This window comes from Haematobia irritans, chromosome 3 (assembly GCF_050003625.1).
Source record: "Haematobia irritans isolate KBUSLIRL chromosome 3, ASM5000362v1, whole genome shotgun sequence".
In the NCBI taxonomy this organism is placed as follows: domain Eukaryota; kingdom Metazoa; phylum Arthropoda; class Insecta; order Diptera; family Muscidae; genus Haematobia; species Haematobia irritans.
In genome coordinates, this window is record NC_134399.1 from 195,391,029 (window position 1) to 195,409,277 (window position 18,249).

At 33.1% G+C, this 18,249-nt stretch overlaps 1 protein-coding gene across 4 annotated transcripts in view; it reads left to right on the top strand.

Annotated features, from left to right (window-relative positions):
* The window catches only part of LOC142230616 (uncharacterized), a 158,044-nt gene that overhangs the window by 125,288 nt on the left and 14,507 nt on the right, over positions 1 to 18,249 (top strand). For all 4 annotated transcript variants that reach the window (XR_012720752.1, XM_075301251.1, XM_075301250.1 and 1 more), the window contains exons 3-5: positions 8,765 to 8,977; positions 17,052 to 17,870; positions 17,944 to 18,123. Coding sequence is in view for 3 of the 4 variants with exons in the window: in XM_075301251.1 (XP_075157366.1) it covers positions 8,765 to 8,977; positions 17,052 to 17,870; positions 17,944 to 18,123 (1,212 nt within the window). In the remaining variant the exon portion in view is untranslated. The remainder of the gene's footprint in view (positions 1 to 8,764; positions 8,978 to 17,051; positions 17,871 to 17,943; positions 18,124 to 18,249) is intronic.

Consider the following 18,249-nt stretch of genomic DNA (forward strand, 5'->3'; position numbering starts at 1 on the left):
CCGCAGAAAGCCAGTTTGCCTTGAACTGCTGCTCGTCCTTAGCAGTTTTTTGGTCTTCTTTAGGTTCCGCTTGACAATAGTCCAGTATTTCTCAATTGGGCGGAGCTCTGGCGTGTTGGGAGGGTTCTTGTCCTTGGGAACCACCTGCACCTTGTTGGCGGCGTACCACTCCTGGCCTTTTTACCGTAATGGCAAGATGCCAAATCCGGCCAAAACAGTACGGAAAAACCGTGTTTCTTCAGGAAAGGCAGCAGACGTTTATTCAAACACTCTTTCACGTAAATTTCTTGGTTGACAGTCCCGGAAGCTATGAAAATGCTGCTTTTCAAGCCACAGGTACAGATGGCTTGCCAAACCTGATATTTCTTTGCGAACTTTGACAGTTTTATGTGCTTTAAAATATCTGCTACCTTTTCCCTTCCTTTTGCCGTATAAAACTCCTGTCCCGGAAGCTGCTTGTAGTCGGCTTTGACGTAGGTTTCGTCGTCCATTACCACGCAGTCAAACTTCGTCAGCATCGTCGTGAACAGCCTCCGGGATCGCGCTTTGGCCGTCGTATTTTGTTTATCATCGCGATTTGGAGTCACTACCTTCTTGTAAGTCGATAGTCCGGCTCGTTTTTTGGCTCGAAGCACGGTTGTAGACGATACACCCAGCTTATTTGCGGCATCTCGGAGAGAGAGGTTAGGGTTTCGCTTGAAACTACCGGCAACTCTCTTTGTCGTCTCAGCGGCTTCCGGTTTTGGTTTTCCCCCTGATCCAGACTTCCTGGCTGTCGACAAACGTTCCCCAAATACTTTAATTACATTTGTAACGGTTGATTTGGCAACTTTTAGCGATTTTGCCAGCTTTGCGTGCGAGTAGCTCGGATTTTCACGATGCGCGAGCAAAATTTTGATACGCTGCTCTTCTTGCTTGGACGGCATTTTGACAACTGAAGAGTGAATTCCAAAATCAAAATAGGAGCAACATTCTACACACACACCTTCAAAATGAGGGGTGTTCAGGTTTTTTAAATGCAAAATTGAAAGAAATACGTCAAGTTAATATTGACCAAATTTTGACCGTATCACCCTTTATTGACAAAAATTTCTATAGAAATAAAATTTTAACAAAATTTTCTATAGAAATAAAATTTTAACAACATTTTTTTGGAAATAAAATTTTGACAACATTTTCTATAGAAATAAACTTTTGACAAAGCTTCCTATAGAAATAAAATTTTAAGAAAATTTTCGATAGAAATAAAATTTTGACAAAACTTTCTATAGAAATAAAATTTTGACAAAATTTTCTATAAAAATAAAATGTTGACAAAATCTTCTAAAAAAATAAAATTTTGAGAAAAATGTTCTATATAGAAATAAAATTTTAGCAAAAATTTCTATAGAAATAAAATTTTGACAAAACTTTCTACAAAAATAAAATTTTTACAAAATTTTCTATATATGTTAGAAATAAAATGTTGACAAAAATTTCAATAGAAATAAAATTTTAACAAAAGTTTCTATATAAATAAAATGTTGACAAAATTTTCTATAGTAAAAAAATTTTAACAAAATTTTCTATAAAAATAAAATTTTGACAAAACTTCCTATAGAAATAAAATTTTAAGAAAATTTTCGATAGAAATAAAATTTTGACAAAACTTCCTATAGAAATAAAATTTTAAGAAAATTTTCGATAGAAATAAAATTTTGACAAAATTTTCTATAGAAATAAAATGTTGACAAAATTTTCTATAAATTGGCAAAATCTTCTAAAAAATAAAATTTTGTGAAAAATTTTCTAATAAAAATGCTTTATTTTGTCAAGCTTGAGATCTGTTTTGTTTTTATTCTTTTCAATTCATCCGTCCTAATATTTCGCAATTTTCTTTGAATTGCTTCATCAGAGGTGTATGATCTATAAACATTTGTTATAATATTAATTAATCAATTAATAACAAATGTTTATAGATCATACACCTCTGATGAAGCAATTCAAAGAAAATTGCGAAATATTAGGACGGATGAATTGAAAAGAATAAAAACAAAACAGATCTCAAGCTTGACAAAATAAAGCATTTTTATTAAAACAGAAAAAGATCGAATAAGAAACCAAATAAATCAAAAAAAAAAAAAAAAAAAAAAAAAATTCTATATAGAAATAAAATTTTGACAAAAATTTCTATAGAAATAAAATGTTGACAAAACTTTCTATAGAAATAAAATGTTGACAAAATTTTCTATAGAAATAAAATTTTGATAAAATCTTCTAAAAAAATAAAATTTTGACAAAAAATTTCTATATAGAAATAAAAGTTTGACAAAAATTTCTAAAAAAATAAAATTTTGACAAAAATTTCTAAAAAATAAAATTTTGACAAAATTTTATATAGAAATAAAATGTTGACAAAATTTTCTATAAAAATAAAATTTTGATAAAATCTTCTAAAAAAATAAAATTTTGACAAAAATTTTCTATATAGAAATAAAATTTTGACAAAATTTTCTACAAAAATAAAATGTTGACAAAATTTTCTATAGAAATAAAAATTTAAAAAAAAATTTCTATAGGAATAAAATTTTGACAAAATTTTCTATAGGAATAAAATTTTTACAAAATTTTCTATCGAAATAAAATTTTCTATAGAAATAAAATTTTAACAAAAATTTCTATAGAAATAGAATTTTGACAAAATTTTCTATAGAAATACAATTTTGGCAAAATTGTCTATAGAAATAAAACTTTGTTAAAAAAGATTAAACCTATTTCACGAAAAAATACCCACGAAAATCCGCAAATTTATGGAATTTCCCCACCGAATCACCAAATCCCCAACTCAAAAATGTCGTGCCCAATCACGAAAAAATATCCCCAATTTAGGGAATAATCCCCAATACTGGCAACATTGCTTGTGCGTTTAATGGTTAAGGTAAACTTTGAAAAATTGTTCACAATTAATAAAATCGTTTCTAAACTTTTTGTATCTTGCAAAGCAAAAAAAGCGTTAAAAATACGATATGTCTTTTAGTACTTTTGATAGCACATGCAAAAAAAAAATTAAAAAGGATACATTCCTTCATACTAGGAGAACAAATTTAAAATTATGTCTTAACCCTCTAATGCCCAATCCCGCCTTTAGGCGGTCTTCATTAAATCAGGAAGCTTTTAGTAAAACACGCCTTAAGACAACAAAAGTGGGTAAAATAAAAAGAAAACTTAGTTAGAACTGTTAATGAGGCTTTGCAGCATATACTGAATTTAACCATATAAATTTTTCTTGCTTTTGTATCGTTAACTTTGAATATTTAATGTGGGCATTAGAGGGTTAATGGTATCCTTACTTCAATTCTCCGCTTCTTCAGTGCGAAATCAATATCAAAATCATTAGTGTGAAGACAAAATCTTTGGAAATGGGCAAGCTCTTTTTCAGTATAATTTTCTCATTTGTTACCTTCGTTAGCATATTCACTGCAATCAAAAACGCCAATTTAAAACTCGGCTTCAAGTAAAGATTATCTCATGTTTCAATGTTTCAAGTTTATTGACTTGAATGTTTCATGTTTCAAGTTTATTGACTTTTTCTGAAGTAAAAAATCTTTGTGTTCTATGCTTCGCAAAAATTATATTCCTATTATTAGGACGTGAATCTTTTTAAAATTTGAGACATATGCTTGACGCCGGGCATTGAAAATTGACTATTTCCAACTACATATAAGCTTCATATAGACCAGAAGCCAAATCATGAGACTTCATGAGTTTCCTGAAGGGTTTTCCACCTGATCCGCCACAAATTTGTACGTTATTTAGGTATTCATCTTTAAATTGGTTCATAACTAGATATATCTCCTATAGTTCATATCAGTACATGATCATATATAGCCTTTATATAAATCGATCCTTAGATGTGCATTTTCAGCGTTGAATTTTGGTCCATAAATGAATTAAGAAAGAGGAAAAATTATACATAAATGATCATAAAGAATTTCTAAATTCTTAATTTTTGTGTTTTCCACAAATACGTCCCTTTTGAGCTTCTTGTGCTGCTAAAAGCATTTTTGCAATTTTAAACTCCAACTCTTTCTTCAAACTAGAAAATTTGAACAAAATTACGTTTGTAATTCATTTAAGCTAAAATTGTCTAAAATTAGCCCACATTTTTCTTTTTGATGGATTTACTTTTTTAGTGCTATTGTTTTTACTACCTCTTTTTAGTAAAATTTTTTTATACTCTCTAATATAACAAACTGTTGCTCGAGACATAAATCTAAATTTATCATAGAATTGTTTTATATATAAGTTGCTAGATGTTATTTGTATAAAAATTACAAAAATTACTTAGACAATTATTAAGGCTCATTTGAAATCATAAGTGAAATATAAACGTTTCCCTTCGCAGAAGGCCATTCACATATATTATATAATTTAAAAATACCATCCAACAAGGTTTAATGAATTAAAAATAATTATCAGCTTAAGAAAATTTTGACATTGAGTAAATTTTCACATATGATTATAACGAAAATTAAAGAGGAATTTTTCTTTTGAGTAATAATTGAAGTTAAAAAATTACAAAAATATTTTCTCAGATCTTTGATTAAATTAGTATGTTCAAATTAAATAGTTATGAGAATTATTAAATAAAACAATGCTTGTCCTCATTTTAGAATATTGTTGTTTGAATGCGTATAGTAATTGGAAAGAATCTAATGAATATCATTCAAGGTTTTCCAAACAACTATGGAATTAAAAAAAAAAAAAAACAAAAACAAAATGCTAAATTGTTTTTAATGAACAAATTAATGACACTTTTTTATATGAAACTCAGTTAAAGGCGATGAAAGACAAAGTAGCTTCAAAAGATATGTGTTACAGTAGAAAGAAATAGTAAAACTCTTATGAGTTCTTTTCATCTATGCATACAAAAGACTTAAGACACAAACCTGAATATTCATATGTAATATTATGGTCTTGTGTTCGCTTTTTTTTCATATTATCATTATCCATAAAGAACCAACATTAAATTTATAATGCTTGTTCTCTCTACAATTACAATAAATTGTTTATAATTATGAGCCTAATCTTCTATCATCAAAGACATGTCGCATTTCTCTCAAATCTTTATGTTTTATTATTTTTAATTATTTCCACTTTTCTCCACTTGTAAAGTGAAACTTTAATTTGTTCCGTCCGTCAGAGTTAAGCTAGGTTTGGTACGTGCCTAAGATAACTAGAAACTCTGAAAAATACTTAAAATTTACTTTCGGTCTCATTTATCATGGAGTTTAATCAGTTAAGCTTAAAACCATAAAATTCTAAAGTTAGCAAAGAAATTACACCATAATAATTGTTTGTCTTATGTTTTTACAAAGAAAGAAACGCATACTTAGGTATTTGGTAATTTGGTTATATAGACTCATTTATGGACCAATATTCAAGCTGAATTATAATGCCATAGGATCGGAAGAAACAATTTGACATTTCGAACATAGTGAAGGATATTATGCTCAAAGCTCCAAATCTGGAAAATTTTGAATGTGGGTGATAAGTCAAATTATCGCCCTGTATGGCTCATTTTACTAGTAAATGTTAAAGACAAAACAAGTAAGGATAGTCTAAAGTAGGGCGGGGCCGACTATATTATACCCTTCACCACTATGTATACCAACATTTTTGATACCATCTGAACACCTTCAAATTTGTTAGGAGCTACGTATATAAAGGTTTATATTCCCATATACAAATATTTAAATATGAACCGATTTGGACAAAATTTTTTAAACTTTCACAAACTCTCTAGACTATAAATTTAAATTGGTTAATAACCAAGATGGACCGCAATGTTAGTAAAAAATATTGGAAATATGTATATTGCATAAGATTTCGCAAAAGTCCATGGCCTCTGGTGCCATAGGAGTGTAAATCGGGCGAAAGCTATATATGGGAGCTATATCTAAAACTGCACCGATTTCAACGAAATTCGGTATGCATATTTATAATGTTAATTCTACTGTTTGTGCAAAATTTCACGTAACTCGGAGTACACCTTTGGACTCTGGGACCATAGTAGTGTAAATCGGGCGAAAGCTATATATGAGAGCTGTATCTGAATCTGAACCGATGTTACCGATATTCTGCAAAATATACGAGACTCTCAAAATATTCGTTTATACGAAATTGGAAGCAGATCGGTTGATAAATACATCATTTATGACCAGATCCGTTATAAATATATATAGCAGCTATATCTAAATCTGACCCGTTTTTTCCAAAATCAATAGGGATCGTCTTTGAGCCGAAAGAAGACCCTATGCCAAATTTGAAGACGATCGGACTTAAACAGCGAGCTGGACTTTGCACGCAAAAATACATCAATAGACAGACATACGGACAGACAGACGGACATCGCTAAATCGACTCAGAATTTAATTCTAAGACGATCGGTATACTAAACGATGGGTCTCAGACTTTTCCTTCTTGGCGTTACATACAAATGCACAAACTTATTATACCTATACCACAGTAGTGTTGAAGGGTATAAAAATTGTGTCAAAGAATATTATTCAAAAATAATACAATTTTTTTAGCTGCTTAAAAAAATTTCATATTTTGAAGAAAAAAATTGGAGTCAAAAATTGTTAAAATGTCGTTAGCGCTACGTGAAGTTCATGGCAGACACACATTAAGAAAAATTTACTCAACTATACTGTACTATATTTAAGTAAACTTCACCCATTCTGAACGGAACAAGCTATCGACTTGAAACTTGGAAGAAGTTGTTGTTATTGATGTAGGTCGGATGGTATTGCAAATGGGCCACATCGGACCACTTTTACGTATAGCCCCCATATAAACCGATCCCAAGATTTAAATTGCGGAGCTTCTAGGAGAACCAAATTTCATCCGATCCGGTTGATATTTGGTACATGGTGTTAGTATATGGTATCTAACAACCATGCAAAAACTAGTCCACATCGGTCCATATATATCCCCCATATAAACCGATCCCCCGATTTGGCTTGCGAAGCCTCTAAGAGAAGCAAATTTTATCCGATCCGGCTGAAATTTGGTACATGGTGTAAGTATATGGTTTCTAAAAACCGTGCAAAAATTGGTTCACATCGGTCCATAATTATATATAGCCTCCATATAAACCTATCCCCAGATTTGACCTCCGGAGCCCCTTGGAAGAGCAAAATTCATCCGATTCGCTTGATATTTGGAACGTGGTGTTAGTATATGGTCTCTAACAACCATACAGGAATTGGTCCATATCGGTCTATAATTATATATAGCCTCCATATAAACCTATCCCCAGATTTGACCTCCGGAGCGCTTTGGAAGAGCAAAATTCAGCCCATCCGGTTGAAAATTGGTACGTGGTGTTAGTACATGATCTCTAACAACCATGCAAAAATTGATCCATACAGATCTTATTTATATAACTCCTAATTAAACCGGTCCCCAGATTTGACCTCCCGAGCTCTTGGAGGAGCAAAATTCATCCGATCCGGTTGAAATTTGGTACGTGGTGAAATTTGGTACATTGCGCTGGTATATGGCCGCTAAAAACTATGCCAAAATTGGTCCATATCGTTCTATAGTTATATATAGCCGATCCCCAAAAAAATCGACCAAAATTTTATTTCTATAGAAAATTTTGTCAAAAATTTTATTACTATACAAAATTTTGTCAAAATTTTATTTCCATAGAAAATGTTGTCAAAATTTTATTTCTATAGAAAATTTTGCCAACATTTTATTACTATACAAAATTTTGCCAAGATTTTATTTCTATGGAAAATTTTGTCAAAATTTTATTTTTAAAGAAAATTTTGTCAAAATTTTATTTCTATAGAAAATTTGTCAAAATTTTATTTCTATAGAAAATTTGTCAAAATTTTACTTCTATAGAAAACTTTGTCAAACTGAATTATATACGTAGTTAATCGTCCTTTTTTGTATAACATATACCCCGTATGGACTAACTTACAGTTGAGAAGACGGTGTAAGAAGTTTTAACCCTTTCACTACCGATGTCCACTTAGAAGGACATTCGAAAAAGACACCAAATTCTATTTTCCCACTTAGTTTAGATTTATTTCTCGATGTTATTTTAAAGTAGAGGCTTTAATCTAAATAAGCTATAAATATTTTCCATATTAGTGAGAACTAAAATACATTTTTATAGACTTCTTTAACAATAAACGAAAAATATGAAAATTTGAGACAATTTTTCTACTGTATGTTTCTAGTAAATGGACATTTATACAAAAACTATAGCTGATACTTTTTCGGGTTCTTTTTGTGTTTTTTCTCACACTTTGAAAGATATTATAGGCCAAATAGCGCTTCTTTTCGTAGGGCCATTTGGTCGTGAAGTAATTGAGGTAGGATCCCAATTTTTGTTTTACATGCTGTTGGTACTAGTAAAAACAGAAGAAAAATTAAGGTTTCTAACATTAGGTTTATTTCGGTAGTGAAAGGGTTAAGATACCTTGCCATCGGCAAATGTTACCGCAACCCGAGTAATTAGATTGTGGATAACAGTCTTTAGTACAAGTTTCTATGCAATCCATGGTGGAGGGTAGATAAAATTCGACCTGGCCAAACTTACGGCCGTATATACTTGTTAATTTCTTATTTACTATTTATGCTTAAATTTTTGCAATTTTGTTTTCACAATAAATTCCAACTATAGGAAGTCATTTTATCTTTAAATAAAAAACATTTATTTACATTAAAAAATTAATTTCATTTTTTATTTTTTTCATTTCAGTTTTAAATGTTGCTGCCGGTAAAGCTCCTATGCAAATTTCCACCGATGGTGCTGGTGCTCCACAAAAAGCTATTGATGGTTCCACATCGGCCTTTTTTACACCCGAAACATGTTCACTGACCAAATCAGAACGTTCACCATGGTGGTATGTTAATTTATTGGAACCCTATATGGTGCAATTGGTGCGTTTGGATTTTGGCAAATCTTGTTGTGGTAAGTAAAACTGAAGTTTTTTAGGCTTAAAACACTTTATCGAAACTTCATTGCCGAGATGTGTTTGGCGGGAGCAACAACCTGTAAACTCTGGCTATCATCGAAACAGTCAGCCAAAGAGAAAAGTCCAATAAACATAGAAAACAAACACCAGCTATCTGGTTAATAAATAACTACCTTAAGCAATTTTCTTGTCTGCAACAAGTTGCATCAGTTTCGGTATGTGGGTGGTTGTGATGGTGGTGGTAGTAACACTAACTGGTAGGGGTGTATGGAATTTAAATTGAAAATTTCAGGAAATTTCAAATGCAATTTTCTATACAAACACTTTCAGAAAAAAAAAACCTGTTACAAAAGCCAGGCAAATGCCAGCTTCCCTCATGATAGAGGTTTACCACCACCACATCGATTCGTCTACATAATAATGGTAACAACTCTTCTGGGAGAAAAATTTCAAAACAATCGAAGTCACTAAAAAACTCTCATTACAATGGTGTGCTACCACCTAAGCCTATTGCTCGCTCACATGCTTTCACTTGGCCAAGCTTAAAAAGTGTTATGTGAGTCTGTAGTTTTTGTTTTCGGGGCTTTCAAGAGTTTTTGTCTTCCTCTAGGCGAAGACCAATTGGCAAAATGTACCTTCTAAAATATTATACGACAAACCATTTATACACTCTAAAAAAACATTTCAACTAAAATCCATACAAATAATTTTTGTTTCTGAAAAGTTCGTTGTGAAGAGGCTATTAGAAAGAGCAATTAGGTATGGTATTTATTCTACTGCCGCGCACCGGAGAGGGAATATCCGTGGATACCAGATTAATGTGGCGATTGGGTGCTGTGCATGGTGCCTCATGTACTTCGATATATCCCTTCGCAGTTGAATTTTACGATTTCTAAAAAGTTTTAAAACAAATTGTCATTCGTGATAAATTAAATAAGAAATAAAATTAGATTCCTGAAACCAAAATTTCTTCTTGACTCTTGTACTTCGATATATCCCAACGGAGTTGCATTTTACGATTTCTAAAAAGTTTTAAAACAAATTTCCTTTCGCGATAAATTAAATAAGAAATAAAATTGGATTCCTGAAACCAAAATTTCTTGTTGAAATTGACAGCTCAGGGAAGCAATTCGATTTACCTATTGGACTGAATAGTATAAGTGAGCCGGAATCAAATCGGGCTGCGACTTTAACCTATTGAAGAAACATTTCTTTGCATCCTTCAGACACGCCCCTTCCTGAAAACACTACTCACAGACACAGTATTAGTTTATATGTTAAGTCACCGATCACTTAAGTCTTCTTAAGGGAATTAAAATCTAAATAAATACTACGGAATAACTGGAATGAATTTAAAAGTAGCGTATCATTATAAAAAGGTGGCACAAAAATGTAAAAAGTATGAGACACAACAAAAATTAAGTTAAGTTTATTTTCGATTGAACAAAGCGACAATGGCTACCATAAAAAAATGACTTAGGAGTTATAATGATCATGAGAGAATTGTCGACGCAATGGGAGCCGCATTTGTTCACTCACCGGACAACAGTGGCCGTGAGACCATTTCAGATCATTGTTTGATACTGTTTCAGAGCAACCCGTGTAAGTTTCTGCTTCGTTTCGAAACATGGATCCAATGCTATACACAACGCAAATTTTTCAGGTCCCAGCAAAAAAGTTTGTAAGCTCTTACTCAGTTATTACTTTTAACGTGCATCTAAAAATGCTTTCATTTCACAGGAAGATCTTTTGTGGTGATCAAAAAGCCTCATTTGTATTATGCAGTTTTCGCAATAAATTATTGTGTATAAATTTTAAATAATGGAAATTTCCAAAAAAAAAAAATTATTTCAAATGTGTACCGATCCATTTCTCGGCAGACATGTAACTTCCCAGCAAAAGAATGTTCTTCCAAAGGCACAACTTTAAAAGCACTTCCAAACATGTCCTCTTAAATGTTCCCTATTTTAACTACACAGCAAGTATTTTTAATAAAATTTTTTATAACTCGATTTTTTCATATTTTTAATGGTTAATTTTAAATTTTTTTATTTCAAATAGGTAAAAAAAAAACAGAATAAGAATTAATAAAATGGTTCAAATTATATAAATGTTCTCCAAAAAAAATGCAAAATCCATTCTAGAAAAATTGTTCATTTTTGAAAGTACTTGAGGTCAAAGGTTTTAGACAAGCGTTCAAATGATTTAAAAATTATAACAAATTATAAAAATTATTTATTTCACAAAATATCACAAATATTTTTAATTCACATCCAAAACATTGAATTCAGATCGCACCTTAAAAAGTGATGTAAATTCAGTGCAACGGCTGTTGAAATGGTGGACATCCGTCCTATGACAAGCCTATGTTAAATTCATTCCTTCTTCGCCAATTTCTCCGGATGCAAAAAGAACATGTTCACAACTTTTTTTGGCTGTTTTGTTTTTTTTTTTTTTTTGCTGGGGTGCTATAAAATATTTGCTAGTACACCCTCAAAAAAAATCGCTTCTATAACATATACCCCAAAAACATTTTGCTTCAAGCATATATATTTTCAGGATTGGTCCGAACAAAATATTGTTTGTATTGTTCAAACATATTATGTTTCACCTTAGATCATACACTGATAGAAAAAAATTTTAATAAAATTTTCATTGTGTGGATATATTTTTAAGGCGCCAATTGGTTACCTCTAATATTTTACTTGCAGCATACTCTCTAGGTTTCTCTTTCTAAACACATATATGTTTATAGGCTATTTCTAAATTAATATATGTTTGCATATAAGCATATTATATTTACAAACATTTTATGTCCCAAACATAATATGTTTTAACATATTAACATATATGTCCCAAACATGTTATGCTAGTTTATGAACATTATATGCTTGCACTTGAAAATATTGTGTTAAAAAATTTGAATTCCAAACATATAATTTTTACACCCAAACATATGAAAAACAGTTTTTTTCGTCCGTGTATTATAAGACGAAAAAATTAACCCTAATCCCGCCTTTAGGCGGTCTTCATTAATTAAGGAAGCTTTTAGTAAAACACACCTTAAGACAACAAAAATGAATAAAATACATAGAAAACTTAGTTGAACCTGTTCAAGGGCCTTTGCAGCATATACTGAATTTTAACGTATAAATTTTTCTTGATGAGTTTTCTTGCTTTTGTGTCGTTAACATTGAATATTTATTAATCAGCTGACAAAAAATTGGGACATTAGAGGGTTAATTTCTTTTAAATTCTTACTTATTTTCGGAATAGCTTCACATCTGAAGAACTAATGCAAAATCTATCCCGCGGATTCTTAAAAATGACCCTATGGCAAGCCCATGTGAAATTCATTGGTTCTGAGCCAACACTTCCACACCCCAAAAAAAAATTCATAGCTTTTTTAGCTACGCTTTTTTTGCTTGGGTAAGATCCACATCGATTACCAGGGTACTCTGCCAAATTATTGGTCTCATTCGAGTTATCTCTCACCATGATAACTCACATCGACCGCTTTTCCAGGGTTAACTTAGTGGTGAATCTCTCTCTCTTCCTCTGCCTAAAGGTGGGTATTAAGTTCGAGTTAAGCCGCTAAAATCGCTAAAGTGAAAACTAAATCTGAAAAAAAAACGGCATAAAATTAATTAATTTTTCACGATTACTTTTAATCGTGAAAAATGGCGATTTTAGCCGCTAAACTCGAACTTGCGGACGAGGTTTCTCATTGTGGCCAAACCTATTAGAAAAGCTTGAAACACTCTCACCAGTATTACTGAGAAAAACTTTTTGGTGTCCGCCCGAAACTGGTATTGGACCTGGACATTATCCTTTGTGCGCATAGCGGGCATTGTAACCATTGCTTGGCTCCCAATATGTTTTTGTTATCAAACATAAAAAAGTCACTCGTTGGGAACAAACATTAATCGAATGATCTTCAAAATCGATTCCTGCAGGGTTTAATGGTTGATAACACGTAAAAATCGATAATCGATTGATTTTTAAAATTATAAAAAAATCGCTAATTCGTTATGGGTTAGCACCAAATATCGATTAGTCATTGATGTCTATCATCGAAAGTCGATTTGGAAATCATGTATATTGATTACTTTAAGTCATAAAGTCGACGATTCGCCAATGTCAAACCGGTCAAATTAGCTTGCTTGATATAGAAGATTTTGGATATCATCAAAAAACATTTTTAATAATTATCGAAAATCCACTAGCTGATTTGAATTAAAAGTCGATTAAGTGAAGACCGACATTTTCTCACAAAAAACGATTGGTAGATAATTCGTTTTTTTTTTTTCTTTAAAATCCCAAGACCAAATAAATAAACCGCCATTACAATGCGTGTCGGCAACGATTTGGGTACCAATCCAATTTGCAATCGTTTCATTGGTCCCCTCAAAGAAGAAATTTGTGAAGCTTTCGTTTATACCGAACAAGCTTTACCCATGGAACGTTTGTTGGAATCACATTTAACTTAAAACAAGTAAGGAAAGTCTAAAGTCGGTCGGGGACGACTATATTATACCCTGCACCACTTTGTAGATCTCAATTTTCGATACCGTATCACATCCGTCAAATGTGTTGGGGGCTATATATATAAAGGTTTGTCCCAAATACATACATTTAAATATCACTCGATCTGGACAGAATTTGGTAGACTTCTACCAAATCTATAGACTCAAAATTTAAGTCGGCTAATGCACTAGGGTGGAACAGAATGTTATTAAAAAAACATGGGAAACATTTAAATTTGTAGCAATTTTAAGGAAACTTCGTTTATTTATGATTTATCGATCGATATATATGTATTATATGTTTAGGAAATTTAGAGTCATTTTTACAATTTTTTGACTAAGCAGTGGCGATTTTAGAAGGAAAATGTTGGTATTTTGACCATTTTTGTCGAAATCAGAAAAACATATATATGGGAGCTATATCTAAATCTGAACCGATTTCAACCAAATTTGGCACGCATAGCTACAATGCTAATTCTACTCCCTGTGAAAAATTTCAACTAAATCGGAGCAAAAAATTGGCCTCTGTGGTCATATGAGTGTAAATCGGGCGAAAGCTTTATATCTACTCCCTGTGCAAAATTTCAACTAAATCGGAGTAAAAGATTGGCCACTGTGGTCATATGAGTATAAAGGGTGATACGGTCAAAATTTGGTCAAGGGAAAACGCGTGTAAATCGGTGAAATCCTTTATTTAAAAAATCAAATTAAATTTCTTTTTCAAGTTCAATTAGTATAAAATTCAGGAAAAATATTCAGTTGGGCTTTCGCTTTTCCAACTCCGAATTGCCGGGCCTCACGCTTGACACCTGCCATCAGATTTTGTACAGCCACCTTGTCCACCTTCTTCGCCGCAGAAAGCCAGTTTGCTTTGAACTGCTGCTCGTCCTTAGCAGTTTTTTTGGTCTTCTTTAGGTTCCGCTTGACAATAGCCAAGTATTTCTCAATTGGGCGGAGCTCTGGCGTGTTGGGTGGGTTCTTGTCCTTGGGAACCACCTGCACGTTGTTGGCGGCGTACCACTCCATGGCCTTTTTACCGTAATGGCAAGATGCCAAATCCGGCCAAAACAGTACGGAAAAACCGTGTTTCTTCAGGAAAGGCAGCAGACGTTTATTCAAACACTCTTTCACGTAAATTTCTTGGTTGACAGTCCCGGAAGCTATGAAAATGCTGCTTTTCAAGCCACAGGTACAGATGGCTTGCCAAACAAGATATTTCTTTGCGAACTTTGACAGTTTTATGTGCTTGAAAATATCTGCTACCTTTTCCCTTCCTTTTGCCGTATAAAACTCCTGTCCCGGAAGCTGCTTGTAGTCGGCTTTGACGTAGGTTTCGTCGTCCATTACCACGCAGTCAAACTTCGTCATCATCGTCGTGTACAGCCTCCGGGATCGCGCTTTGGCCGTCGTATTTTGTTTATCATCGCGATTTGGAGTCACTACCTTCTTGTAAGTCGATAGTCCGGCTCGTTTTTTGGCTCGATGCACTGTTGTAGACGATACACCCAGCTTATTTGCGGCATCTCGGAGAGAGAGGTTTGGGTTTCGCTTGAAACTACCTCACTTTGTCGTCTCAGCGGCTTCCGGTTTTCGATTTCCCCCCGATCCAGACTTCCTGGCTGTCGACAAACGTTCCCCAAACACTTTAATTACATTTGGAATGGTTAATTTGTCAACTTTTAGCGATTTTGCCAGCTATGCGTGCGTAGCTCGGATTTTCGCGATGCGCGAGCAAAATTTTGATACGCTGCTCTTCTTGCTTGGACGGCATTTTGACAACTGAAGAGTGAATTCCAAAATCAAAATAGGAGCAACATTCTACACACATACACCTTCAAAATGAGGGGTGTTCAGGTTTTTTAAATGCAAAATTGAAAGAAATACGTCAAATTTATATTGACCAAATTTTGACCGTATCACCCTTTAAATCGGGCGAACGATATATATACGGGAGTTACATCTAAATCTGTACCGATTTCAATAAAATTTGGCTCACATGACTACACTACTAATTGTACTCCTAATGCAAAATTTCAACTAAATTGGGGTAAAACTCTTGCTTCTGGGACCGTATTCCATATCGTCCATATCGGGCGAAAGATATGTGTGGGAGCTATATCTAAATCTGAACCGATTTCAATAAAATTTGGCACACTTGACTTTAGTACTAATTGTTCTTCTTGTGCAAAACTTTAAGCAAATTAGGGTAAAACTCTGGCTTCTGGGGCATTTTAAGTCCATATCGGGCAAAATATATATATGGGAGCTATATCTAAATCTGAACCGATTTCTTCCAAAATCAATAGGGTTCTATTCTGAGCCAAAACATATACTTGTGCCAAATTTGAAGTCGATTGGACTAAAACTGCGACCTAGACTTTGATTACAAAAATGTGTTCACAGACAGACGGACATGGCTATATCGACTCAGGAGCCCACCCTGAGCATTTTTGCCAAAGACACCATGTGTCTATCTCGTCTCCTTCTGGGTGTTGCAAACATATGCACTAAAAAATAAATAAAATAAAATTCACCTCAGTGTAACATTTCCAAGTCTAGCTTCAAATTGCATCAAAGCCAATTTCAAACCTCCAAGTTTTTGTTTTTTTTACTACCACTTTAATAAGCCGGCACGTTTCAGTTGGGAAGAAATATTGTATGTACATTGTTGTCGTCTTTAAACTCACAACAACAATTTATGATTACTTTCACTGAAAATAGTAGTCATCGTCGACCAACTCGACATTGTTGCATCCAATGAAGCCAGTTAAAACTTCCACAAGTTAATGACGTTGCAACACGATAATGACGAAAATATCACAGAAAACAAAAAAAATATTGTACAACAGGATGGACAAGGGTATTGGGTGTATAAAATCAATGATATCTGAAGACAACGATGTTGATAGTAGTGACGGGGCAAATTATGTCCAATAAATAAATTGAATATTATATTATTGTTATTGAGTGCTATTACCAACTCCCTCTATAATGGCTGAGCGATTATAATTTTGGGGAGAAAAAAAAAACTTGTTTACTTTAAATCTAAGTTACGACAGTTGATCCCTATGTAACCTTAGCTAATATTTTATTAGGAAATTATTATTATCTAAAAGAATAATTATCTAAAATACGTGGTAACTCAACGATTGCAATTTAGTCAAGTGAGTGGAATACTAGGAAAAGTTGTAACTCCCTTAATAACAATTTGAAAATTGGTTTCAAATCAATTTGTTTTCCATATGGGTCTTGCCAGGAGGAGAGTGACATAGGGGGTCTGGAATTTCGTTGATATATCGAAACCTTTTACAAAGTTTTGAGAAAAATGAAAGCAAAATTCCCACGGTCCAATCATTGGTTTAATTAACTTAATGTTTCTATCATGATTAAAAAGGTTATTGTATCAATTAATTTATTTATAAATTTTTTAAAATTGTTTTCGACTTCAATCAACATTTTAATTGATGATATTTTTTTGTGTACTAAATTAAAAAAAAAAAAAAAAACAAATTTCATAATCAAAAATTTTCTCCATTTTTTCCAGGCAACAAACCCGCCACCATTGTAGTACGTGTTGGCAACAATCGCCCCGATTTGGGTACCAATCCAATTTGCAATCGTTTCACTGGTCTCCTCGAAGAAGGTCAACCTCTCTTCTTGCCTTGCAATCCTCCGATGCCTGGTGCCTTCGTTTCGGTCCATTTGGAAAATAAAACACCCAACCAATTGTCGATTTGTGAAGCTTTCGTTTATACCGATCAAGCTTTACCCATCGAACGTTGTCCCACATTCCGTGATCAACCACCAGGTGCTTTGGCCTCATACAATGGCAAATGTTATATCTTTTATAATCGACAACCTTTGAACTTCCTTGATGCTCTATCCTTCTGCCGGTCACGTGGTGGTACTTTAATAAGTGAAAGTAATCCTGCTCTTCAGGGTTTCATCAGTTGGGAGCTATGGCGTAGACATCGTAGTGATGTAAGCTCTCAATATTGGATGGGTGCTGTACGTGATGCTGTTGATCGTTCCACATGGAAATGGGTAAATGGTGAAGAAGTTGCTGTTTCCTTCTGGAATCATCCTGGCGGGGATGAAGATTGTGCTCGTTTCGATGGCTCAAAGGGTTGGTTATGGAGTGACACAAATTGTAATACCCATTTGAATTTCATTTGTCAACATCAACCCAAAACTTGTGGAAGACCTGAACAGCCACCCAATTCGACTATGATTGCATTGAATGGTTATGAAGTGGGAGCTCAAATTAAATATACTTGTGATGCAAATCATTTATTGGTGGGTCCTTCATCGAGAACATGTTTGGATACTGGATTCTATAATGAATTTCCACCTGTTTGTAAATGTAAGTGGTCTGTCTCATAGAGAGCGCCAAGAGTTTTGTAGAAATAAAAAACAACGATTTTGATTTCTTTCAGATATTGAATGTGGTTTGCCTGCTTCCATACCCCATGGCAGCTATAACCTATTGAATGGTACTGTAGGCTATTTGAGCTTGGTGAAATATTCTTGCCAAGAAGGCTACGAAATGGTTGGCCGTGCTCTATTGACATGTGATTTTGATGAACGCTGGAACGGACCCCCACCAAGATGTGAAAGTAAGTAGAGAGAAATAAACAATTTAAAAAAATATTGATGTAATTTTTTTTCAAATTAAAATTAATTCATTGATTCATGAAAGGATGGTCTGGCTTCATTCTAGTTTCGGGCAAACACCAAAATGT